Raw genomic sequence first — 27,978 nt, forward strand, 5'->3', positions numbered from 1 at the left:
TGTAAGAGCTTCATTGCTTATATGCCCCCTTTATTTACCCAACGGTTCTGACTTGGTGTACAGGGAAAACCCTTTAAGAATGGCCCATGTTCTGAATTCTGTCGCTATACATTTCAGAAGTGCTAAACAAATATTTATATTGACTATGTCCGTCCTAGCTTGCTCATTAAAGTTGTAATCGAAATTGCCTCTTATCCTCTTGTCGTCCCCTTATGCCATAGTATGTACATCTCAATTGTCAATAGAAACCACATTTGTTTAAGCAAGTCAGCCATATCAGCTATGTTTTTTTTAAAGGCAGTAGATTAGTCTGAATGAACTGTTTCGCTGCCAGACAAGGCTCCGCTGATAGCCAGGTGTAGCATTGGTAAGGCGTTCGGACTGCTGTTGGGACTTTGCTGTTGGGACAGATTTTTGTGGGCACCGTTTGTCACAGTTATAGTGCAATTAATGTATTGTTTAGTGTTGTGTTGTGTTATGTAGTGGCTTTACTGGCATGCATCACCCCAAAACATGTTTGGGTTTACCCCACCAAGATTTACATGCTAAAATTGCCACTGGTCATGTTGATATGATTTTCAGTTTGCTTCAATATGACTGGTTTCACATTGGTCTCATAAGGAAAAATGATCTAAATTGCTATATCTATTTACAATCCCCTCCTCCAAAGAGATTACTAATTTACCTGACTCTTATCAATAGCTCTTATCAATTTATAAATTACAGGAATTGTACATGCATGCGCACATGCACACACACACAGAGCCCACACAGCCCGCACACAGTCCCTCTGAGTGTCACAGTCTTCTGAAATGATGCCACCGGAATTGAGCAGGGAACATGTACTATCCTTTCATAAAGGCATGTTGGCTCCGAGATGAATTGCTGTAACCCAAATGGCTGTAGCCTCTCTACTGTGCAGCCACAATGGCAAGTTCCCACTGTCACTCTCTGATCTGTTTCACCTGTCCATGTGATTGTCTCTACCCCTTCCAGGTGTCGCTTATTTTCCCCAGTGTATTTATCCCTGTGTTTCCTGTCTCTCTGTGCAAGTTAGTCTTGTATGTTTCTAAGTCAACCAGCGGTTTTTCCTGTTCTCCTGCTTTTTGCATTCTCCTTTTTCTTGTCCTCCCGGTTTTGACCTTTGCCTGTTTCTGGACTTTGTACCCCCCTGCCTGACCATTCTGCCTGCCTTGACCACGAGCCTGTCTGCCACTCTGTACCTCCTGGACTCTGATCTGGTTTTGAAATTTTTGCCTGTCCACAACCATTCTCTTGCCTACACCTTTGGATTAATATACATTGTAAGACTCCAACCATCTGCCTCCTGTGTCTGCATTTGGGTCTCGCCTTGTGCCTTGATACCCACTCCATTTTATCTGGTCAATTCGGTGTTCTACTTTGGAACCAGCATTGAACTTGTAATTAAATCTATTCATCACCGGACCACGACTGAGTGATAGGCCGTCAAGATATAGAAACCGCACTATGGAGTAATTACCTTTTTTCCCCCAGTTAAAAATAGAGAAAAATATCACCTAGCAGCACCAGCTTTCTAAAACGACCAATACAAATCATCCCTCTACCTGTTTGTTCATAGGTTCGATAATGCCTCTTAAGGCCTCTTGCTAGGCCGTCTTTGTAATTGGAATATGTTCTTAATGGACTTGCCCGGTTATATAAGGTATGATCAAGTGTTTGGTGAATGTAGCTTCCTGAGAAAGGTTCTGAAAGAACATTATTCAATATTAACTGTAAGGCACGGTAAGTGACACTGCTATAGAACTCAACATTATTCTCCACATTCTCCTCAGTTCAAGCTGATTCAAACGCATGTCCTAAATAATTGGCATTGTTATAGTAATCTTATTTCTGGTATAGGAACTTTGCAGTAGTAAGCACAGATGTACACTATTGCCAAGGTAGTGATCGACTCTCAATTAGGCATCTCCGCCAGAATAACAAATTAATTTCTACCTGTCGCCATGTTACGTCCATATGTTAATGTTGTAACAATTAGTACATGGTTTGTATCACCTATGGACCACACACTAAAGTAGTTTTCAAACAATTATAAAACAATAAATTGTTGGAAAGTGGTTTTATCAATGTTGCCTGCCTATGCACTATTATGGAATATACAACGGGTGGGTCTAATCCTTGCTGTCTATCTCTCCGACATTTGCAACATTGTTTCAATATTCAATCTCTAGCTGTCCCATAGTAATTGTAATGACCCTGGGTTTATAAGTGTGGAAATCGACTCTGCCGCTCGAGCGGGCTTTTGGGGCACAGTCGATAGCGCGCTGGACTTCGAACTAGAAGGTTGAGGGTTCGAGGCCTGCTCCTTGCCTGTTTCATTACATTGGTGTCAGAAGTGATCGGACCTTGCATCCACGACAGTGCGTGTGCTTGGCCAGTGAGCGCGCTCCTATAAGACGTGGAGTCGCAAGCTAGCACGAGGACGCGCTCTTTGAAAGGAGGGAGTAGTGTAACGACTCTGGGTTTATAAGCGAGGATATCGACTCTGCAGCTCGAGCATGCTTTTGGGGCACAGTCGATAGCTCGCTGGACATCAGGCTAGAAGGTCGAGGGTTCGAGGCCTGCTCCCTGCCTGTTTCATTACATAATTAACGTGTCGGGACGAGACAGACTTGCAGCGTTTCACAGCCAGTCGAAATCATTAATAGGCTGGCATCATTTTTATGGATATATACAAAGACATGTAAATTTAAAAAAGGTACAGCCATCTTTCCAGCTTCAGTTTGAAGTGATTGTGTTAGCTGTGTTGTTGGCTAACTCCTCTGAACAACAATTCTGACGAGAGAGCACATTTTCAATGCCAGGCTAAATCACGACTCATTAGTTCATTGTGATGGATATATCCAAATAAATGTATCTAGAAAACAGCTTATGCAAATGCAGCTACTTTGCTGTTATTCTGGCTGCACTTTTTGTCGTGACTGTAAGTTAGCCGTAGTTGGGATAAGAACGTTGCCAACCAGTATGGCAATGGAACATTTAGAATGAACGACTAGGTCGAGTCCATAGACTGAACGACTGGGTCACGTCTCTGGCAACCGAACCAATAGAACAAATGACCAGCCGACTTGGGTAGCTACCCTAGATTTGTGTGGGGACTATATCTTGTGGAAGGATGAAATAGTATGAATAAATTCATCAAAATACAGTTTTTAATGAAAATATGTCAATCATTATTTGAATATGTTGGTAACACGTTGTATAAAAGTGATAATGCCCTTGAATCCGGTGTTTGGAAGATATATTGGCACGGTATACTGGCCCTTGACTTCAGGTCGGGCCTTACAACACCCGTGCCAATATATTCTCCAAACACCGGCTTCTCGAGCATTATCACTTTAATATACAGTGTGTCAGACCGTGTTAGATTGAATGCATAACCATATCTATCCTTCAACAACCACTTAGTTATTGACATAATTTGCTGATGTCAGTGACGGCATTTGTGCTGTGGCTAGCAGTTCTCTGTTGTGAGATGACAGGTTACATCTACAATGCTATGCACACTAACATGACCCAAGTGACACCCGGACATGAACATTTTGAATATGAAATAACATGTGTGTCTATCAATCATGTTGTAATTACAGAATGAAAAGTACATGGTAAGACTCCTTATGGAAATTGAGAAAGAATGATAGACAAATTGCATTTGAGGTGTTTGCTAACGCAAGAACTTGCTGTAAACCAGAGATCTGACATTTCAACAAACAAATACAGAGGTGCTTTTAGAAGTAAACTGACTTTAGATCAGGTCTCAGGAAAGAAATATCCGCTATGTGTGCATAGGTATCTTTAAAGGTAAACTGACCTGACGTCCCCAGGGTCCTCTGTCACCAGCACGTCAGTCTTGCAGCTGGCGATGGGGTTGATTGACAGCTCCACCGGTGGCACAACAAAGCTCTTACTCACTGGCAGCCACAGACCCTGGCCCAGGCTGTAGGACGACCTGCGTTGACACAGAGACAACGAGATGCTTAAGTGTCAAAAAAGACGACAACGTACTCAGCCTCCATATTAAACAGTCAGCTAAAAATAAATCAGTCAGCATTGTGACAGCTGGTAAGGGCTTGTCCTTTTGATGTAGAGCCAGTGTCATATTTTCAGTTTTTCTTTGTTGTCAATGCCATCTGGATCGATAGCAATGTGAAGGTGTCACCAAAATGCATATGATTAAATAATGTTTAGAATTAAACTTAAAAGCTAGGGCTTACATGAGGAAAGTTGAGATAAGAAGATGTTGATCCATGCTACTGTGCACAATGTTTAAAAAAAATTCTGACCACCTGACCAATGCTATGCGAGTTCCATCAGTATCATCCGTCACTCAACAGTGCTACAGCAGTAGTGCTAGTCAGCAGTTCTACCACGGAAATGAACATTATACCATATTACACAATTGTCATTCAACATTTTACATCCAGTTTATGACTGTTCATCTCTGTGTGTAAACTCTAAGTGTGCAGTTTGATTGCTGATCAAGCACCAAATGTTCTCTGAAAAACGTAGGTCATTAGCTAGAGCTGCAAATTTTTCTTTCTGCTAATGGACCTGGGAATATGAAGTGAAAATGTACTAAATTGTGGGCTCAATCAAAACTGCATTTCCATTCATTATCGGTGAATAAGAACCACAACCATAAATAAGGAAAAAACGGAAGTCTTGAATACAAAGGTAATAACTACATTTCAGAGAATTGTATTAAAATCTAATGTATATTGTGTATCATTATCAAAGACTGAAATATATCTACTATGAATCATAACATCTGCTAATGGTTTACTCAGCGTGGCTTAGGGTGGCTGTCATGGGCCTTATGACTGACGTTAAACCCTTGTCATCCCAGAATTATGATATGGGGACTTCAGCCAATATCTAATTCTATAAGCTCTTTGTCAGTAGTCCTTTAGAGAGGTGCTCGGAGGAGTGGGTAGCGTGCCACCGGCCTTGACCTGGGATATAGACAGGAACACAATGATTCAGGCCTGATCAATAGCCATATCCACTCATAAATAAGACACTGACGGCCAGTCCCCCGCTCCCTCCGACCTCTCACTCTGGAGCCCATTGATCGGCCCCTGCTCCTCTCCCCATCCATCACACACACCGGTAGGCTTTACCAAAGATGTGTGTATGTTTGTATCTGTGCTGAGTGTGTGTGTCTGTGTTGGTGGTGCTAGTGTGTGCATGCAGGAGAGAAGCAGAAAATGATAACATCGCAGGTAAGTAAAATGAATATGAATTATTCTCAGGGTTTTTCCACCCCTAAACATCCACACCAGGCATTTGATGATATCAGGGAAAACAGCTTATACATGAAAAGTTGCGTATAGATCTGTAGTGATTCTGACAACAGTGTGACTGAAAGGCGAGATGTGACTTATAATGATGCATCTCATCTGCAAGGCAGTGGCTCCGAGCGACAAATTCATCATAGGATTTACGATTATTTTGCGGTGCCATAATAACCCACAGTCTCATTTCAAAGTATTTACTCTTTCACCCTTACCACACTTAGTCTAGTTTTTTGTTGTTGTTGTAAAATACCTACTCTGGCACCTCTTTCTGAAGTGATCATGAGCTTCCCAATTAGTACACACCCAGAAAGGACAAAGAAGAAGTAGAAAGTAGAAAGCAGGATTCTGTAGCCCTTGGAAGGCTCTAGTGACTGGCACAGCTGCATCTACCTGTGTGGTGCCTTTGTGTTAACACTACTCAGGAAAATGTCAGAGAGAATGTCCCTGTCAGGAGAAGCCCTGGCACAAAGACGGGCACTAAAAGCACTTGAAAGCCCTGTCCATAACATTCCCTCTGGCTATTTCTTAACAGGGCGTCACACTGTACATACAGCTGCCTCTGGGGATGTGTGTGTGTGCGTGCGTGTATGTGCGTGCGTGTGTGTGCGTGTGTGTTTGTGTGCATTTGTACACGTGCATCTGTGTATGTGTGTATGAACTATTGTGCTCAGAACAGGCACAGAGGCAGGTGTATGGAGAAGACAATTGCATGGTCCCAGTTCCCATAGTGTCTGTTGATGGCTGGTAGTGTATACATCCCTGGTTCCCTGACTTCAGTGTAGTTGACTGGAAATACATTATTTTGGCAGACCACCAGCTAAGCACGCAGGCGAGGGTGCTTGGATTCACATGTCTCCTCACCTGAAGATCTTTTCTGGAGCTTGCTCCCCTGTGACGAGGTCATAACCCTTCTCCAGGTTGGTGTAGGGCCAGGGACTGGGGAGAAAGCAGGGAAGCACATTTATACACAATACACTGAACAATGCACATGTATTAACACACTCCTTATACATTCATGCAAGAACAAAACATGCAAAAAGTTAAGTTAGTGCAATTCTTTAAATTTCTAAAAGTCAGAGGCAGGAAAATGTTAATACACCATGCAAAACATGTTACTACATAAGGGAGTTGATATACCTGCACAGTACAAACCAGTTGCAAGGTCATGCTACACAATTTTGTCTGGCTTTAAATACCAAAGATGATCCTCCATTGCTCCTGAATTGGTGAAGAGGGATTGGATCTGTGATTGGCAGGTAAGGACTGAGTCCAACTGCTGATGAGGGATTTACATAGCTAATGGGGGCTGGTATTTTATTTGCCCAGCTGTTGAGCTAGTTGAGTTAATTAGCATGCAGTCCGAGTCAGGAAGAGGGCTTGCACTTGACTGGGCACATGGCGAGGTGATGGAGGCCTCATTTCTCTCCCGCTCTCTTTCTCTCCTTATACTCGCTAGCATACCCTCTCCCTTGCTCCATCTCCTTCCCTTCCCCTCTCACTCTTCCTCTCCTGTCCTCTTCTCCTTTTGTCTCATCAGTGCAGTGACAGTCCGTGTGCAGGGCAGAGCCGGCTGGACTTACCCTTCGTTGCGGCCCCAGTCGCTGCGAACACAGAGGTGTTTATGCACCGGGTCGGGAGAATAGCCCTCGTGACAGCTGCATTCTCCTGCGGGAAGGGAACAAAGTGACAAATATATTAATTTATGCACGTGTCTTCCAGGGCCTCCCTGCTCATCGATCAGCAGGCAGGCCCTGTCCAATAATCAGCTGGCACCGGACATAGTTTGGCAGCTACTGCTCAACCTCCCGCTCCTTCTCTAATTATAGCTAGCCTCACCTCAATCTCCACCTCAGACATGCTGGAACTCTAAACTGAAGTCAATACGCCCCTCTAAAACCTTAAGACTCCCTTCTCCACCCCTGCCATGTTCTGATTAACTAACAAAAGTCACAGTCTTACCATTCTAGAGACAGTTTGACTTTTTCATTTTTTAAATTATAAAACAACAGTTTTAAAACAAACAAAAAAATCCGGCCCGCCGGGCACTTCAATCCGGCCCGAGAGATTATTTTTTTGCCCTATTTTCTCCCCAATTTCGTGGTATCCAATTAGTAGTTACAGTATTGTCCCATTTCTGAAACACCCGTACGGACTCGGGAGAGATGTAGGTCGAGATCCTTTGCTGTTGTTCTGGGATTGATTTGCACTTTTCGCACCAAAGTACATTCATCTCTAGCAGACAGAACGCGTCTCCTTCCTGAGCGGTATGACGTCTGCGTGGTCCCATGGTGTCTATACTTGCTTACTATTGTTTGTACAGATGAACGTGGTACTTTCAGGCATTTGGAAATTGCTCCCAAGGATGAACCAGACTTGTGGAGGTCTACATTTTTTTTTCTGAGGTCTTAGCTGATTTCTTTTGATTTTCCCATGATTTCAAGCAAAGAGGACCTGAGTTTGAGTAGGCTTTGAAATACATACACAGTTACTTCTCCAATTGACTCAAATTATGTCAATTAGCCTATCAGAAGCTTCTAAAGCCATGACATTATTTTTCTGGAATGATTGTGGAAGGCTACCCAAAACGTTTCCACTCCAGTGATGATCCATGGCAAGAAGCCTCCAGTGATGATCCATGGCACGAAGCCTCCAGTGATGATCCATGGCACGAAGCCTCCAGTGATGATCCATGGCACGAAGCCTCCAGTGATGATCCATGCCAAGAAGCCTCCAGTGATGATCCATGGCAAGAAGCCTCCTGTGGTGATCCATGGCACGAAGCCTCCATTGATGATCCATGGCACGAAGCCTCCAGTGATGATCCATGGCACGAAGCCTCCAGTGATGATCCATGGCAAGAAGCCTCCAGTGGTGATCCATGGCACGAAGCCTCCAGTGATGATCCATGGCAAGAAGCCTCCAGTGATGATCCATGGCAAGAAGCCTCCAGTGATCATCCATGGCACGAAGCCTCCAGTGATGATCCATGGCACGAAGCCTCCAGTGATGATCCATGGCAACAAGCCTCCAGTGATGATCCATGGCAAGAAGCCTCCAGGGGTGAGACATGGCACGAAGCCGCCAACGGGGGTCTCCAGTCCGGAGCCTCCAGCGACGCCCTCCAGCCTGGAGTCTCCAGAGACGGCCTCCAGCCCGGAGCCTCCAGAGACGGCCTCCAGCCCGGAGCCTCCAGAGACAGCCTCCAGCCCGGAGCCTCCAGAGTCGCCCTCCAGTCCGGAGCCTCCAGCAACGCCGCCCAGTTCGGGGCCCGCTACGAAGGTCCCCAGTCCGGGGTTGGCGGCGAGGGTCCCCGCTCTAGAGGCGCCACCTAAGTGGGCCAAGCCAGAGGTGGAGCGGGGGCTACGTCCCTCACCAGAGCTGCCACTGCGGAGAAATGCCCACCCAGACCATCCCCTATAGGTTCAGGTTTTGCGGCCGGAGTCCGCACCTTTGGGGGGACTCCCAAAGAAGGTCAGGGGTACTGTCACGCCCTGACCTTCATTTTCTATATTTGGTCAGGTCAGGGTGTGACGAGGGTGGGTATGTGTGTTTTTGTCTTGTCTAGGGTTTTTGTTTATCTATGGGGATTTTTGTATGTTTAGGTAATGTAGGTTTATGGTGGCCTGAATTGGTTCCCAATCAGAGGCAGCTGTTTATCGTTGTCTCTGATTGGGGATCCTACTTAGGTTGCCATTTTCCATTTTGGTTTTGTGGGTAGTTGTCTATGTGTGGTTGCATGTCAGCACTCATTGTAATTAGCTTCATGTTCGTTTTTGTTATTTTGTTAGTTTGTTTAGTGTTTTAGTGTTCTTCATTTATTAAAGAAGAATGTCTTCAAATCACGCTGCGCCTTGGTCTCCTCACTACGACGAACATGACAAAGGGTGTGAATACTTTTGCAAGACACTGTACGTTGAAGTATACTGTCGTTCTTAGGAAATTGTCTATCCTTTCCTAGGCCACGTACGTTTACAGCTGCAGCTGATAACTCGAAGGTCTAGGATATACCACTTCTTCTTTAGTGAATGTTAGTTAAAAGTTCATACCAAGTTGCCATAATCAGCTCGTGCTGTATTCTGACTGGTCTAGTCGAAATTCATTCCAGCGTGGTGATCGTCACCTCCACGTTGAAATTCACCCATCTTAATGTTAGAACAGCAGTCCTCACATTTCTGGAACTAAACGTTAATGATCGTTACGGGGACTTTTGTACTGGGGAGGAGAAGGGGTGTGTTTCATACTTCTAACCAATGTCTGTGCTCCCGCGGGTGGGGTTACTGATTGAGCATAAGTTTACTTATGAAACAATTCTCTCATTTAGAAGCTAAAATCACATTTTATCTTCTCACAAATAGTTTCATGTTTAATCACATTTTTATGTAAATCTGATAACTAGAATGTGTAGACTTTCAAAGATACAATTCTGTTGTCCTATCATCAGTAACAATCTACCAAAACAATGACTGATCTGACATCATATTCTTTAAGTACCTAGTGTTAGAGTGTTGGGCCAGTAACCGAACGGTTGCTAGATCGAATCCCTGAAATGACAAGGTAAAAATCTGTCGTTTTGCCCCTGAACAGTTCCTAGGCAGTCATTGTAAATAAGAATTTGTTCTTAACTGACTTGCCTAGTTAAATAAAGGTTAAATAAAAGTATCAACGGACCCTTCCATTACAGAAAAATGGTCTCATTGTTCAACTTTCTGAAGTTACCATCCTGTAGAGTCTTTCTCTGTGGTAACAAAAGGGCTTTCCAAGAGTGGAGAGAGTTTCGGTATTTATGGTAGGCCATAAACCGTTGGGGGGGAAGAGAGAGAAAGGGGGGGGTTATGATCCTCACCCAACAGGGCAAAGTCATGACACATAACAGAATGTATCCAATAGATACTCTTGTTTGTAACTTTTGGACTAATGATTACACCCTAGATCAGCTAGATGCAGGCAAGATTGTGCAGAGTGTTATTGAATGTGTCACTGTCTGTCACATTGATTACTCAAATTTCTCTCGACCTGTGCACCTATGTTGTAAACTTTAATTCATAGGCTAGGTTGTAGCAACTTCATGATGGGAATAAGGAAAATGTGAGTATGTAGTAGCCTAAACCTCTCGATGTTACATTGAGTTGGGTGAATGGAATATGAATGACAGTCATCTAATCTGCTGTCCTAGAAATAAGGCCATGCGCATAAAAATAATAATCGTTCTCAATCTTAAACGGCATCGACCGCCACTGATCTGTAGGAACTTAAGGATTGTGGTAGCATTATAAAGAACTATGTAACCTTTTATTGTGGTACATCTGGGATTTATTGATTTGATGTACACTTGAAATGGCCGGACTACCATTTCCTGATGCATCCCTCTACTATAAACACCCATTACGATTTCACTTTGGACCTGACATTTTCAAAGGCAGAAAGAAACCATTCATTGTATAGCTTGTATGGTATGACAAAAGCATTGATATGGTGACAACAGAGCCTTTGTCAACATAGATTCAATGACATAGACTGACCAGGTGAATCCAGGTGAAAACTATGATCACTTTTATGTCACTTGTTAAATCCACTTCAATCAGTGTAGATGAAGGGGAGGAGACAGGTTAAAGAAGGATGTTAAGCCTTGAGACAATTGAGACATGGATTGTGTATGTGTCCTTCAGAGGGTGATTGGGCAAGACAAAATATTGAAATGCCTTTGAACGAGGTATGGTAGTAGGTGCCAGACGCACCTGTATCAAGAACTACAACTCTGCTGGGTTTTTCACACTCAACAGTTCACCTGTGTGTATCAAGATTGGTCCACAACCCAAAGGACAACCAGCCAACTTGACACAACTGTGGGAGCATTGGAGTCAAAATGGGCCAATGTTTTCGACATCTTATAGAGACCAAGCCCGACGAATTGAGGCTGTTCTGAGGGCAAAAGGGGGTGCAACTCAATATTAGAAAGATGTTCCTAATGTTTTGTACACTCAGCATATACTGTATGCCAAGGATAAGGGGGTGGTGCTTTGAAATTGTATATTTAAATAACATAGCATAAACAGTGCAATGATATGTTATGACACAAAGAAAGCAAAGGTGTAAAGCATAAAGTATAAATCCGCAAACACTGTATCTACAAAACTCAACAACAAAAAACAAAGAAGTAACAGTCTTAAAAATGGGAGAAGAGTCAAAGGAGGCTAATTATATTCATTGTATTCTCTTCCCCCCTTTCATTTCCCACCCTCCATGTTTTTAATCCATACAGAATCAAAGCAGTGTTAAAGCGCCAGGGGTTTTCTGCCCATGCCTCAGGGTGCTGATTTATGATCTGTCAGAAGATATGAGGCGGCAGATTCATAAAACACAAAAACAAATAGAAAAAGCAAACATTGAATGAGGGGAAAGCTCCCTCTGTGTCTCCTGCCATGAAGGCATTATCGCTGCTCTGTGGTTTACCTCTCACCCCGACCCAGCCGTGAGTATACTGCAGAACATTGTGTTTGTGAACGCTCCTCCGTCCTTACAGAAATAAATTGTTTTCTATGCGCCTATGGAACATTTTGAGCAGCGGAGAGAGGCACAAATGCAGGCATTATCGCTGCTTTGTGATTTAAGCTACTGTCTCATCCACCCCAGCCGGAGTCCACTCTTAAATGTTTCCTTCCTGAACGTTGCTCGGTTGCTACAGAACAAAGCTCAGTGTTTTGCTGTAGGCCTATGTAACACTTTGAGAAGGGATTGAGTAACAAACGTCTGTTGTTAAACGACCTCCGCTAGGTGCACTTGAGTCTTACAAAAATGCTGACAAGAACATGACGATCACATTGTCATCTTACTGCGGTTCAATTCTTTCTCATTGAGAATACCTTCCAACTTTTTATATTCTCAACCTCACCTCTTACTTGTTGAAATTAATATGGGATATTCACTACAATTTCCCTTATTCAATACTATTTTCTTCATTAACCTCGTCTAATTTGTATGGCAATGTTCAAATGGTAGTCAGAGTAACACAGAAGACAAAACAACAGTTCTTACTCAGTAGCTTATTAACGGTTGTTTTTCAGAAAAGAAATAATGATGCAGTGACTTTGTGTGTGCCATATCGCATTGGTGCAACAACATTGGAAATACTACTGCAAGGAATTCAAACAAAAGTGATATCAGGTTATGAAACTAAAACATTTCAGAAGTAAATTGTAAACAGCATGGGTTCATTCAGGATGTAAATTGTGCATTCATTTACATTTGGATTGCCCTGTCCACCTGGAATATGACAGTAATTATTCAGCCGTCTGCATTCACACTTGGGACAAACATTGGAATTCATGCCAACAACTCATATAGCTTGACGTTTCATTTCCAGCTAGTTTGTCTAAATGAATCATTTCTTACGTTACTTTCATAAGGGACAGTGAGCCAACGGAGGGCTAAAATACTCAACTTGGTTGTTTGAAACAATCGGAACTATGGAAGATTGAGTCTTTAACCATTACTGCCCACACATTAGTCAACTGTATGCAACAAGACAAATGAAAAATGATTAGTCACACATCAACTGGGAATATGATATGTATTTATGGCGCTGCCGGTATCTACAGAAGTATAACAAGAATGTGACCTCAAACTTTCAGACTTTTGATCCTATTAGTCCTATCAGCATAAAACAATATATTGATCTGAGCATTCAGGTTTGCTGTTCAAAGCCCTTTACAGACTACCTATTCCCTCCACAACTAAATTCACAGATCAATGAATTCATGGTCACCATTGATTTTACATGGTCGAACTGCATTTATGGAGCTTTGTGCAGGGTTCAAATGCATTGCCCCATGAGCGCCACTAATGTGAAAAGCTTATAAAATGCATAGTCATTGTGGGTTAGAGTCGGCCATAACATTAGCATTGCACAGAGTAACCCTCCTGTTGACAGGTCCCTATGGTCCCTCGGAGGGGCATAACATTGGAAGAAACATATTAACCGGAGTCATAAAATGCCATTCACATTTTATCACCAAGTCCTTAATAATTCATTAAGTGAGTTTATGAGCCGGGGACATAGCACACCGGCTAGCAGGGAACAGCTACTGCCTTAATAATGTGAGAATGTGCTACCTGATGAAAGGGAAATTGAAAGCAATTACCTCTAGCATTTCAGAATTATTTCTCTTAAGAGCTAAATGAAATATCACTTCAAAGTTTGTATTTATGATGAATGCCTTTTTTTACGATGGTGGCATCGAGTCATAAAAGTCAAACTAATAGAAACACTGCTTTTTTAGCAACAATACCAGGTGGTTTTATTGTAAGATGGTGCACCATGGAGAGGAAAGAGATGATGCTATCCTTCCTACAGCTAACAGCTCAGAAATTCCTTGCTACTTACAGCTCCCAGCTCCTGTTAACCAAACAGCAGATAGTCAAATCAGCCCTCTCAGCCAGAATAGGCCTTCATCTTCACACATTCCACTTTCTCGCCAATTCAGCCACCCCTTGCTGTTAAACATACTTCGCTCCTGCATCGCTCTCTCACTGGATCTCTTGCTATCTCTCACTCTCTTTTCTCACACACACATGCACACACGCACATCCGCACACACAATTTGGCCCAACATTTCTCACTCGCTCATTTCATCTCCCACACCAAACCTCTAAACAAAATCTTCACAACAAACCATTTTACAAATGCTATTGGCAACAAAAATCCGTCATCATCAGCACATTTCTTGTTTCCTCTTTTCTTGTTTTCTAAATTAAAGCCAAAATGAAGGGAAAAAAAGTAGCGGGGAGCGTTCACTAGAAACCAGTAACTAATCATCTCCCTCCTTCTCTTTCCCTGCAGCCGACCTGAAGTGATTAATGACACGTTTCATTAGAATGCTATTCCTATCTTGCACAGGCCATGTGGGCAATTTTCACATTTCAAGGTTCACAGCATGGGCAGGGGAAAGAGATATTGTTGTCCTGGTGCATATTTCTACTGTTACACCATTCCAGTGGGGAAGCAATTCTGTTTCGGGACCTTGAGGAGATTCATCATCGACACCATGTCCTGGGTGGGCAGGTGGGGCGGTGGGTTGGATGAATAGGGCTGATAAAGCCGGAACAACCCAGACATTTCAGCACCTATTAGTTGCGGTAGGAACCTGGGAGAATGTATTATTGGCGGGGAGAAAACGAAGGGCGGAAAGGAGGTTGGGCTTGGCTTTATATGAAGTCGTGAGCGAGAGTGATCGTGTTATTTCACATGTATCCTCCCCGTGCTCAGCTGTGCTAACATGGCCGATGGCTGGAAGAGGAGGTGTTGTGGCCTTGCTGATAAGCCGGTGGGAGTGTGTGTGTTTGACTGTGTGGGTGGGTAGGTGCCTTTGCGTGTGTGTACAGGTGCCTCTGCCTGTGTGTGATTGAGCTGGCTCCGGCCCAAACCCATTCACACACCACTGGGGCTCAAGGAGAGATCCGTATACATGGGGCCAGTGGAGGTCCTTCATCCATTGACTTTCACTGTGATACCTCACATGAGAGGAGGATGATAGTTAAGGCACGGAGGAGGAGGAGGAGAATGAAGGAGGAGAATGAAGGAAGAGGGGGGAGGAGGCCAGGAGATTGTTTAACAAGCAAGGGTGACACAATGTTGTGTTAATGACTGTGATGGTAGGCTGGGTGGCATTAGGGGGTGGTGGAGTGAGACAGAGACAGTGTTCGAGGTACCTGAGTAAAACGACTGCAGCTGGCCTTGCTGGTGATAACACTGAGAGGGGATGTAAAGTGAAATGTGTGTTCTTGTAGGTGCATAAGAGTATCCTTGTAATTGCCACTTGCACCCCTTGTTGGGTAAACAAAGTATTTTGAAAGGACTTTAGTTGTTTGTTGATTGACATGACAAGTTATTCCACTCAACTCTGATTCACAAAATTAGATTTGCACATCACCATGTTAAAAGGAGGGAAACTAAAATGTAATGCATCATTAAAACAGTCATTTCTAACTGCATTTGAGAAGTCCAAACACTGGCCCTGTCTGTTATCAGGTTTCTATTGAAGCCTCATCACCACAAATATTGACTTTTGCTTTGAGGCATGCGTTCGGAACCACCGCCTCAGATAATGCCGCTGCGTAGTGTTTTCATAATAGATGTGTTATCATGTGGCGTTTGTTTGCTTCCTTCAAAGTCTCTGGGCTTTATCTCCCTCTCAGGCATTTGACTTTCATTCGGTGCAGAGGAAAGTTCACAGGGGCAGGAAATTAATTTAGATCCGCTCGCTCGCTTTCTTTTTTTTCCATGACAGCTTGCTTATCAGGCGCCCCTCTTTCTCCAGCAGTGGTTAGTTTACAACACTGCACATTGCACCGATTGTTTCCCAGACCTTACTGTGAGCCAGTAAAGACAAGTTGGCAAGAAAATGAGTGAGTACAAATGATGTTGAGTCTAGGGGTGGCGGGACTTTTTTTTGGTTTAGTGTAGTGTGCATTTTTAGGTTATGGAAGGAGGAGTGGTACTGTAGGTGGATGAAGGCAGGTGTTTAGCAAGGGAACATTAAAGTGAGACTTTGTACAAAGACAAAGGGGGCTTTATTTTGACAAACCTGAAGCAATGATAAATCTTAGCGTTGGCGGTAGCGTTACAGGTTCGGGGTTGTGTCAGAAATATTTTTCCTATTTCCAAAACTGTAATTATGGGCACAGTAGCTGGAGGTGTTTTGCGAAAGGGCTGAATTTTGACGAATAAATATGTTGTGGGAGTGTCGAGGCTTGTCCCCTCACTGACCAGTCAGAACGTGCTCCATGGCTAAATATGTGGTTGCTTCAAGTTGTGTATTTAGGTCTTTTATGTATTGCGTTGTCATCAACTCCAATTTGAATGTTAGTCCGTTTATAACCCACGGTTCCTTCAGAAAGTATTCATACCCCGTGATTATTACACATTTTGTTGTTACAGCCTGAATTCCAAATGAGATTAAATATATGTTTTGCTCACACATCTACACACAATACCCCATAATGACGAAGTGAAAACATGTTTAGACATTTTAGCAAATGTATAGAAAATTTAATACAGAAAAGTTTCATTGACACAAGTATTCACACCAGAGTCAAAACTTTGTAGAAGCACATTTGGCAGCAACTACAGCTGTGAGTCTTTCTGGGTAAGATTCTAAAAGCTTTGCACACCTGGATTATTCAACATTTTCCCATTATTCTTTTCAAAATTATTCAAGCTCTGTCAAATTGGTTGTTGATCATTGCTAGACAACAATTTTCAGGTCTTGACATAGATTTTAAAGTATATTTAAGTCAAAACTATAACTCGGCCACTCAGGAACATTCACTGTCTTCTTGGTAAAAAACTCAATTGTAGATTTAGCCTCGTGTTTTAGGTTATTGTCCTGCTGAAAGGTGAATTCATCTCCCAGTGTCTGGTGGAAAGCACACTAAACCAGGTTTTCCTCTAGGATTTTGCTTGTGCTTACCTCCAAATCATTTATTTTTATCCTGAAAACTCCCCAGTCCTTAACGATTGCAAGCATACCCATAACATGGTGAAGCCACCATTATGCTTGAAAATAAGGAGAGTTGTACTCAGTAATGTGCTGTATTGGATTTGCCCCAAACATAACACTTTGTACTCAGGACAAAAAGTTAATTTCTTAGCCAATTTTTTTGCAGTATTACTTTATCGCCTTGGTGCAAACAGGATGCATGTTTTGGAATATTTTTATTATGTACAGGCTCCCTTCTTTTCACTCTGTCAATTAGGTTAGTATAGTGGAGTAACTACAACGTTGTTGATCCATCCTCAGTTTTTTCCTATCTCAGTAACTGTTTTAATGTCACCACATGGTAAATCCCTGAGCAGTTTCTACTCGCCGGCAACTGATTTAGTAGCTGGGTGTATTGATACACCATCAAAAGGGTTATTAATAACTTCACCATGCTCAAAGGGATATTCAATGTCTGCTTTTTGTATTTTTACCCATCTACCAATAAGTGCCCTTCTTTGCGAGGCATTGGAAAACCTCCCTGGTCTTTGTGGTTGAATCTGTTTGAAATTCACTTCTTAACTGAGGGAGTTTACAGATTATTGTACAGTATGTGTGGGGTACAGAGATGAGGCAGTCATGAAAAAATTATTGCACACAAAGTGAGCCCATGCAACTTATGTTACTTGCTAAGTAAATGTTTACTCCTGAACTTATTTAGGCTTGCCATAACAAAGGGGTTGAATACTTACTGACAGATATTTCAGCTTTTAATTTTTGACCAAATTGTACAAAATTTGAAAAACATAATTTCACTTTGACATTACGGGGTATTGTGTGTAGTGACATTTTTTTTTAAATTGTATCCATTTTAAATTTAGGCTGTAACACAACAAAATGCGTAAAAAGACATTTGAATACTTTCTGAAGACACTGTAGTTAGTTAATTAGCCTGCCCCATATTTTCTCAATATTTTGAACATGTTTGCAGTCCACATTGTTCTAATTGCATGGTGTCATGACTGTCCTGTGAGGATCCGAATGGGTCAGATCAGCTGGGCAATGGATGACAGTAACCAGACCCTCTCTCACCCACAGAGGGGAGGAGGGAGCTGCTGGGGGGTTGACAGTTCACACCTTGTTGTAAATTCAAGGAGGGAGAACATCCCACTCCAAATTTCACAGGGAAATGTGTTTTGTCTACACAGAGGTTTACCGCCGAAACTCTAACCCGTTCTAAAGCGAATACTGGAACAATATTGCTAACATAAGAACGTGGGGAATGGTCAGTGGTGAGCTATAGAAAACGAATGTCATATTGGTTTTTATTTTGTGATGTCATTAAAAGTGTTATAAAATAAATACTGTAACTTGGAAAGTATATGCACTACATGTACAAAGTCTCCATCCTCTACATTGCATATGACAAATGATGAAAGTATGTTTTGTTAAGATAGGACTGTGATTTAGGAGCCATGAGATAATTGCATAGACGATTCTCGCACTCTCCTCTGAACAGTTGATGTTGAGATGTGTCTGTTACTGGAACTCTGTGAAGCATTTATTTGGGCTGCAATCTGATGTGCAGTTAACTCTAATGAAGTTATCCTCTGCAGCAGAGGTAACTCTTGGTCTTCCTTTCCTGTGGCTGTCCTCATGAGAGCCAATTTCATCATAGCACTTGATGGTTCTTGAAATTGTCCGCATTGACTGACCTTCATGTCTTAAAGTAATGATGGACTGCCATTTCTCTTTGATTATTTGAGCTGTTCTTGCCATAATATGGATATGGTATTTTATGGCACACCTGTATAACACGCCTACCTTGTCACAACACAACTGATTGGCTCAAACGCATTAAGGAAAGAAATTCCTCAAATGTACTTTTATCATGGCAAACTAATTTAAATGCATTCCAGGTGACTACCTCATAAAGCTGGTTGAGAGAATGCCAAGAGTGTGCAAAGCTGTCATCAAGGCAAAGGCTGGCTACTTTGAAGAATCTCAAATATAAAATATATTTTAATTTGTTTAACACTTTTTTGGTTACTACATGATTCCATATGTGTTATGTCATAGTTTTGATGTCTTCTCTATTATTCTACAATGTAGAAAATAGTACAAATAAAGGAAAACCCTGGAATGAGTAGGTGTGTCCAAACTTTTGACTGGTACTGTATATATCCTCAGAGTTCTATCTCATACATGCTCGGCTGCTTGTGTATCAAAAAGGGGGCTAGCTCGCTGAAAGCTATCATTTCAATTATGTCAACACATCCCCTTCTCTTTCTCCCATCTCCATTTTCTCCCCTTCCTTCTCTGTGCCACAATTCCGCTTTTGTGGACACACTCTCACAGACACACAGAACGCCATCCAGGTTCTAGGCCCAGACGAGCGGAACAAAGACACACTTTGAGAGGAAAACAGCATAAAGAAAGTGTGTCTCCATTTCCTCTCTGCTGGGTCTACTTGTGCGCTGGATGACGCAGATGAAAACATGAGAATGTGCTCTTTTGAGGAACGACTTTAAATTCCCTCTAGGAAGAGATGAGAAGCCTCCAAAGAGACAGTGCATTTGTTGCCAATTACTGACTCGAACAGTCCTTTTCCTTTTGAGGGAGAGAGAGAGCGAGAGAAAGAGAGTGAGAGCGAGCAAGAGAAAATGCTCTGTACAGTGTACCTAACCATCGTGAAAACATTGGCTTTTAAAATTGCAGAGGAAAAACAGCAGATAAATTGAAGCATGCTATTTTGGTAGGCTGAATGTCTATGGGTACTAGAACATCATACGGGAAATAGAAAGGTAACATTTCATAACCATATTATTAATAACAGCACAAGAAAACAGCATGCCAAGAAATCACATACAGTAGTTCAGATTATCTGAAAAAGTAATAGCTGTATTGTCTAAAATACTAACCTTTAAAATATGTCTACAGTATGTTTCCCAATTTAGCAGAATAGTCGTTTAGGTACTGTACAGTGCCTTCAGAAAGTTTTCACACCGCTTCACTTTTTCCACATTTTGTTGTGTAGCCTGCATTTAAAATGGCTAAAAGTTTGTGTCACTGGCCTACACACAATATCCCATAATGTCAAAGTGAAACTTTGTTTTCAGAAATTTTTACTAATTAATAGAAAATGAAAAGCTGAAATGTCTTGAGTCAATAAGTATTCAACCCATTAGTTATGGCAAGCTTAAATATGTTCAGGAGTAAATATTTGCTTAACAAGTCAGATAATAAGATGCATGGACTTTAAACAGTTACAGAGTTTAATGGCTGTGATAGGAGAAAACTGAGGATGGATCAACAACATTGTAGTTACTCCACAATACTAACCTAATTGATTGAAAAGAAAGAAGCCCGTACAAAATAACAAATATTCCAAAATATACATTGTGTTTGTAACATGGCACTAAAGTAATACTGCAAAAAAATGTGGCAACGCAATTAACTTTTTGTTATGTTTGGGGAAAATCCAATACAACACATTACTGAGTACCACTCTCCATATTTCCAAGCATAGTGGTGGCTGCATCATGTTATGTGTGTGCTTGTAATCGTGAAGGACTGGGAGTTTTTAATGATAAAAAAGAAATGCAATGGACCTAAGCACAGGCAAAATCCTAGAGAAAAACCTGGTTCAGTCTGCTTTCCACCAGACACTGGGAAATGAATTAACCTTTCAGCACGACAATAACCTAAAACACAAAGCCAAATATACACTGGAGTTGTCACGATCGTCGAAGGGAGAGAGATTGGACCAAGGCGCAGCGTGTGAGAAATACATCTTCCTTTTAATATATATGACGAAGACGTAACACGAAAAGAAACAATCTTACAAAAAAACAAACAAAACAAACAAACGACCGTGAAGCTATGAACGTAGTGCACACACAGGCTACAGACGTATAACATAGACAATTACCCACAAATGCATGATGCCTATGGCTGCCTAAATATGGCTCCCAATCAGAGACAAATGAAAGACATCTGTCTCTGATTGAGAGCCACTCAGGCAACCATAGACATACCTAGAAACATACACTCAACCATAGACACAGCTAGACTTCTATACTAAACATAAACCCAACTACTCTAATAAACCCCCTAAACCTTACAACCACCCTAGACACTACAAAAAACACATACATTCCCCATGTCACACCCTGACCTAACTAAAATAATTAAGAAAACAAAGAATACTAAGGCCAGGGCGTGACAGGAGTTGCTTACCAAGAGGACATTGAATGTTCCTGAGTGGCCTAGTTTAGCTTAAATTGACTTGAAAATCTATGGTAAGACTTGACAATTGTTGTCTAGCAATGATCAACAACCAAATTGACAGAGCTTGAAGAATTTTTTTTATAATAAAAAAATATTGTACAATCCATGTCTGCAAAGCTCTTAGAGACTTGTGTGAATAGTTATGTCAATTAGACATATTTCTGTATTTCATTTTCAATAAGTCTGCTAACATTTCTAAAAACATGTTTTCACTTTGTCATTATGGGGTATCGTGTCTAGATGGTTTAGATATTTTTAAATATTTCATCCTTTTTGAATTCAGGCTGTAACACAACAAAATGTGGAATAAGTCAAGGGGTATGAATACTTTCTGATGTCACTGTATGTGCAGGACATAGTATAGTGATTTGCCGGTCCAGATTTGAATAAAACAGTTGGCCTTCTTACCAACTGACACAGACAGAGGGTGCTGCCAGTGCCAAGTTCATCAGTTCATGTCTGGCATGTTGAGTGGCCTCCTACTATATTCCATTATGCATCAGCCCTCAACATGCCCTTGTCTGGGGTGATATAAATTGCACATACAATACAGCATGTAATTCATTTTAATAAGCTTAGACTGGCTCTACTACATTACGACAGGGGGAAGTATCCCACCCAGGGGACCAGACATTTTACGGTCTTATTTAAAAAAATATATATATATATATAATAATTGGGGACTGGGTCAGCATAAAAAAGTTCATTTGAGGAATAACGTAATGAAAACTTAGTACTAAACTGTTTTTGTGTTGTGGGTTTCATGTGGGTTCAAATAAACTGTGGAACAGGACAAGATGTTCAACTTCATTTCCTCAGATGTCTTTCTTTATATAAACAGAAAGATCGCTTTAAGTCAGTTTTGACTGAAGGTCTTTACAACTTCAATGCTGATTTAACCGACATCATCTGGTTTACTGATGCTCCAGACAACAATATCCTACAGACCGGCCCCTCATGGACCAGGTGCTGACAGACTGTTACAAACATCCCATTATAACCCACCTGCATGTCAGTTAGGCCCCCCACCCAGGACTCCACAGGCCTGTGGTGGAATATGTCCTCCTTAATCTGATATCAGACAACTTCCTTTCCGAGACACAGCATCCAGATTGATGATTATAACACAAAGTGATGGTTCTGAAGTGATGGTTTTCCACCCCGGTGAGAAGATTTGTCTACCTGGCTGAGTTTCTATACTACAGGGGCTTGGTCAACGCAAAGCCTCTCTCTGCTCACTCTGTGAGAACTAGATTTAAAAACTAAAGTAACACTTCACATTTACATGACACTGGCACTTCAACGCACACTAGTCACTAAGTGGGGGTAATTGATGAAGAAAAATAGAGGAACGAATCAACGAAACACATCTGGCAAATCAGTGATTCTGCACCATGACTCTAACTAGTGAGGGATAGGGCTTTGATAGCGTTCCAACCTATTGACTCTAATAGTCATTACCAAGGGGTCTTCTACCTTTTTGTTGGCTGATTGCAATTAAAGCCCATAAATACAGGAGCATGAGCCATTAGGTTGGACCACAGTGGCCCATGTTGAATGATTTAATAAGGGAAAGCAATTGTTCAAATTAGAATCCTACTACAGTTGGCCAGGCATCTGCCCCATGTGCGGTTGGCTGTGTGTGTGAATGATGGAGTGGTTATGCTAAATATGTGTGTTTTTCTTCACAGACATTTATCCATTGAAAAACGGCAAGTGATTGTTTCGACGGTGGAGGTGTCAAATAGTTTAAACACACAATGGATAGTAATGTTGAACGGCTCTCGATGCTGACTTGTTCCTACGGCACCAGAAATATAGTTCATGCAGCCGTGCAAGGCGAGTTTGTAGTCAAGTTATTACTAGGGCCCTGTTTTTCCTGATCCTGTCAAGATGCCAGGAAAAACTCTAGGCCCTAATTATAATCAAACAGGAACTTCAAGTCAACCCGCCATAAAAATGACATCACCATTCCCGTCTAGTCTCAAACCATTATTGGAATCATTCTTGAGTCCCTGCCATCTCTTAAAGAGACCACTTGCCCTCCTAGACCCCCCAAATATTCCTGTGATATCCCTGATACAGCATTCATTAGCCCTATTCTATAGATCTCAGCAGAGTTCCAGGGTTTCCACGAACGCAGCATAAACCCGTGGAGTGTGACACCCCATTTCCTTGCCTCACCTTCACTTTTATTAACCTTTACTGTTTACTTAGCTTAGCCGCGGCGCTAATTCATCATCATTCATAATATCTCACGTCTGACAACACATTTTAGGGTCTCAAGGGGCTCCTTTAAGACATTTAAGGTTGAAGGAAAGTTGTTTAAAAGTCTATAGCCTTCAGTATTGGTGTGAAAAGAAAGGGGTCTGCGATAGGGAAGTATCAAAGCTATCAGACAGCAAGTCTAAATGTCAAGCCCGATGCTGTGCTAAAAGCACATTGAGATGATGTGGAGAGGAGGGTAATATTCTCCACACAGTACTCTGACATTGGCCACTCTTATCTGTTTGATTCTTAACAGGGGCTGGCATGGGTTGAATGAGACCCAGAGCCTGAGATTAGGACTGAAGGTTAAGAGCAAATAAATGTATTTGCCGAAGAGATCCCATCAGCGGGTAACCCTCCGTCCAGCCGTGTTATATACCACCGAACCTTGAGGCAATGTTCTGTTCCAAGGGAACTGTCTGGGGTTTGCAGCAGGGACATATACGTGGCTCTCTGTGTGTGTGTGTGTGTGTGTGTGTGTGTGTGTGTGTGTGTGTGTGTGTGTGTGTGTGTGTGTGTGTGTGTGTGTGTGTGTGTGTGTGTGTGTGTGTGTGTGTGTGTGTGTGTGTGTCACTAACCTGTCTCTTGGTCACACAGCTGTTCGCAGGGCTCAGTGGTCCTCTGGCCACAGTAGTCTCTGACCCACTGGGTGGAGGAGTTCGTCTGGTAATAAAGGGTCAGTTTGGCAGGGTTCAGCCAGTTAGACACATCCAGGAAACTGCCCATGCTCACCACAAAACTGCTTCCTGGAACCAAAAGATAACAGAACACATTTTTACTCATCGCATTTATCTCAGCAGATCATGTAGTGTGAAGTACTACAGGATCATCCATCATTCACTGCTCAGTATAACATATCCAGGTTTATTAGAGTGAAGATTTTTCTACTGCTAACAACCTGGCTGTTCTCTTCTTACTATGGTAGCTGGATATACCATAGAACTGGATATTCAAACTGGATATTCAATTATGCATTAGTTACAATTTGAAAATAATGAAAATAAAGTTAAGAAGTTAAAAAATATCAATATTATAAGTGTCACGTCCTGACCATAGAGAGGCTTTATTTTCTATGGTGGAGTAGGTCAGGGCGTGACTAGGGGTTAGTCTAGTTTATTATTTCTTTGTGGGGTTCTAGTTTTGTTTTTCTATGTTGGTGATTTTGTATGATTCCCAATTAGAGGCAGCTGGTAATCGTTGTCTCTAATTGGGGATCATATTTAGGTAGCCTTTTTCCACCTGTGGTTTGTGGGATATTGTTTTGAGTTAGTGCAAGTAGCACCTCTGTAGTCACGGTTCGTTGTTTGTTTCGTTCTTTCTTTGTTGTTTTGTGCATTTTATAATAAATATTATGTGGAAACCATATCGCGCTGCAGTTTGGTCCGATAATTATTCCAGCGATCGTGACAATAAGTCTCGTCTTTTGAAGATACATTTCAATGAAAATGTTATCTACAGCACAATTAGCATGCTTAATGAAGGTATTGATGCTACTTCCACTGTAGACTATCTAGTATATTTGCTTATTCTGTCAGCATGTATTCCCTGATGCAGTTATTCCAGCGATCGTGACAGAATATCCCACCACAACAGGACCAAGCAGCGTGCCCAGGAGGAGATGGCATCCTGGTCTTTGGAGGAGATCGAGGAGAGAATATCCTGGACTTGGGAGGAAGTCTTGGCAAGACACGAAAGGCTGCCATGGAAACAGACAACAGGAGAGAAGGGAGGACAGCGACGACGCGGCCACATAAAAAGCCCAAAAAACAGCCCAGAAATATTTTTTGGGGGGGTCACAAAGGGTGGTCGGCGGAGCCGAGGAGTGAACCAGAGCCAGTCTGGGAGAAGAGGGAGAAACTGGAGGAGAGTGAACGGAGAGAATCAGATACCATCAGTGAGTTGAGGGAGAATGTGGAGGAGAGAGAAATGAGAGAGTTATTGAATTGGTGGAGGATGCACGACATTTGCCCTAAGGAGCGTGTTATCGGTTTAATGCTACCTGAGTCAGCTCTCCGTACTCGTCCTGAGGAGCGTGCTATCAGTCTGGTGAAAGTTGTGCCGGCTCCACGCACCAGGTCTCCAGTACGCCTTCCAAGCCCTGTACGTCCTGTGCCAGTTCTCCACACTCGCCTTGAGGAGCGTGTCATTAGTCTGGTGCCATGTGTGCCGGTTCTACGCACGAGGTCTCCGGTGCGCCTCCACAGCCCAGTACGTTCTGTGCCAGCTCCAGGCACTAGGCTTCCAGTGCGCCTTCCCAGTCCGGTACGTCCTGTGCCTCCTCCCCGCACTCGCCCTGAAGTGCGTGTCACCAGTCCGGTGCCACCTGTACCGGCCTCAAGCATCAGGCCTCCAGTGCGCCTTCACAGTCCAGAGCTTCCGGCGACAGTTCCCAGTCCAGAGCTTCCGACGACGATTCCCAGTCCAGAGATTCCGGCGACGGTTCCCAGTCCAGAGATTCCGGCAACGGTCCCCAGTCCAGAGCTTACGGGCGACGGTTCCCAGTCCAGAGTTTCCGGCGACGGTTCCCAGTCCAGAGATTCCGGCGACGGTTCCCAGTCCAGAGATTCCGGCAACGGTCCCCAGTCCAGAGCTTACGGGCGACGGTTCCCAGTCCAGAGCTTCCGGCGACGGTCCCCAGTCCAGAGCTTCCGGCGACGATTCCCAGTCCAGAGCTCCCGGCGACAGTTTACAGTCCGGAGCTTCCGGCGACATTTCACAGTCCGGAACCTCCAACGACGGTCCACAGTCCGGAACCTCCTGAGATGGTCCACAGTCCGGAACCTTCTAAGACGGTCCACAGTCCGGAACCTCCTGCGACGGTCCACGGTCCGGAACCTCCAGCTCCAGGGCAGGAGCCTTCCTCTGCGCTGATGCTCAGTCCGAGCACGGCGTCCAGTCCAGCTCCATGGCAGGAGCCTTCCTCTGCGCTGAAGCTCAGTCCGAGCACGGCGTCCAGTCTAGCTCCAAGGCAGGAGCCTTCCTCTGCGCCGATGGCCAGTACAAACATGGCATCCAGTCCCACTCCATGGCAGGAGCCTTCCTCTGCGCTGATGCTCAGTCCGAGCACGGCGTCCAGTCTAGCTCCAAGGCAGGAGCCTTCCTCTGCGCCGTTGGCCAGTACAAACATGGCGTCCAGTCCCGCTCCATGGCAGGAGTCTTCCTCTGCACCGATGTCCAGGCCAGGGCCGGCGTCCAGTCCAGCTCCATGGCAGGAGCCTTCCTCGGCATCTAGGTCCAGTCCAGGCACAGTATTCAGCCTGGGTCCATGGCTGGATCCGTGGGATGAGCGGGTTCTTCGGCCCGCACCAGAGCCGCCCCCGATGCTGTAGGATCCGCGGGATGAGCGGGTACTTCGCCACGCACCAGAGCCGCCACCGACACTAGACACCCCCTCTAACCCTCCCTTTTGGTTTCAGGTTTTGCGGCCGGAGTCCGCACCTTTGGGGGGGGGGGGTTACTGTCACGTCCTGACCATAGAGAGCCTTTATTTTCTATGGTGGAGTAGGTCAGGGTGTGACTGGGGGTTAATCTAGTTTATTATTTCTTTGTGGGGTTCTAATTTTGTTTTTCTATGTTGGTGATTTTGTATGATTCCCAATTAGAGGCAGCTGGTAATCGTTGTCTCTAATTGGGGATCATATTTAGGTAGCCTTTTTCCACCTGTGGTTTGTGGGATATTGTTTTGAGTTAGTGCACGTAGCACCTCTGTAGTCACGGTTCGTTGTTTGTTTCGTTCTTTCTTTGTTGTTTTGTGCATTTTATAATAAATATTATGTGGAAACCATATCGCGCTGCAGTTTGGTCCGATAATTATTCCAGCGATCGTGACAATAATTCTCGTCTTTTGAAGATACATTTCAATGAAAATGTTATCTACAGCACAATTAGCATGCTTAATGAAGGTATTGATGCTACTTCCACTGTAGACTATCTAGTATATTTGCTTATTCTGTCAGCATGTATTCCCTGATGCAGTTTTGACACAGTGGGCATGTTTATGAGAGAGCGAGAGAGCGAGTTGATGGGGGATACTAACCGTCGGCGACAAAGTGTTCAGGCACGTGGAGAGTGACCTTGACAGTGAGAGAGCAGGAGAGCTGTGTGCCGTAAACCACAGCCAGTACACACGTACTGATGGTGATCAACGTCAGAGTGGCTTTGTTCATCGGACTGTGTGGACAACCTGAGGGCAGGGAAAAAAACCTCAGGGAAAATGCAGGGAAAACATGCAAAATATGATTTCAGCTATTAAGACACAACAAGAAATGTATTCAAACCCACACAAAAAACTGGAACATGAACTCTTCTCTTTTCTGAAAATGCCTCTTTAATCTGCACCGTGGCTTAAAAGGATCACCAACATGTCAAAACCGCTGTAGTTGGTCTAAAACTATCAAACAGTTTACTTTCACACACAATCTTCCTAACACCAAAAATGTACTTTATAACACAACAAACGCTGGTCGCTACAGAGGGTAGTGCGTATGGCCCAGTACATCACTGGGGCCAAGCTTCCTGCTATCCAGGACCTATATAATAGGCGGTGTCAGAGGAAAGCCCATAAAATTGCCAGAGACTCCAGTCACCCAAGTTATAGATTTCTCTGC

At 43.2% G+C, this 27,978-nt stretch overlaps 1 protein-coding gene across 1 annotated transcript in view; it reads right to left on the bottom strand.

The window, feature by feature from the left end:
- Positions 1 to 27,978, bottom strand: part of LOC120020998 (astrotactin-2-like) — a 521,153-nt gene that overhangs the window by 294,568 nt on the left and 198,607 nt on the right. The window contains exons 8-12 of the mRNA XM_038964662.1: positions 27,408 to 27,554; positions 23,950 to 24,117; positions 6,920 to 7,004; positions 6,201 to 6,275; positions 3,854 to 3,991 (exon numbers count right to left, since the gene is read on the bottom strand). Of these exons, the coding sequence (XP_038820590.1) occupies positions 3,854 to 3,991; positions 6,201 to 6,275; positions 6,920 to 7,004; positions 23,950 to 24,117; positions 27,408 to 27,554 (613 nt within the window). The remainder of the gene's footprint in view (positions 1 to 3,853; positions 3,992 to 6,200; positions 6,276 to 6,919; positions 7,005 to 23,949; positions 24,118 to 27,407; positions 27,555 to 27,978) is intronic.

The sequence above is a fragment of the Salvelinus namaycush genome, chromosome 26 (assembly GCF_016432855.1).
Source record: "Salvelinus namaycush isolate Seneca chromosome 26, SaNama_1.0, whole genome shotgun sequence".
NCBI classification, from domain to species: Eukaryota; Metazoa; Chordata; class Actinopteri; order Salmoniformes; family Salmonidae; genus Salvelinus; species Salvelinus namaycush.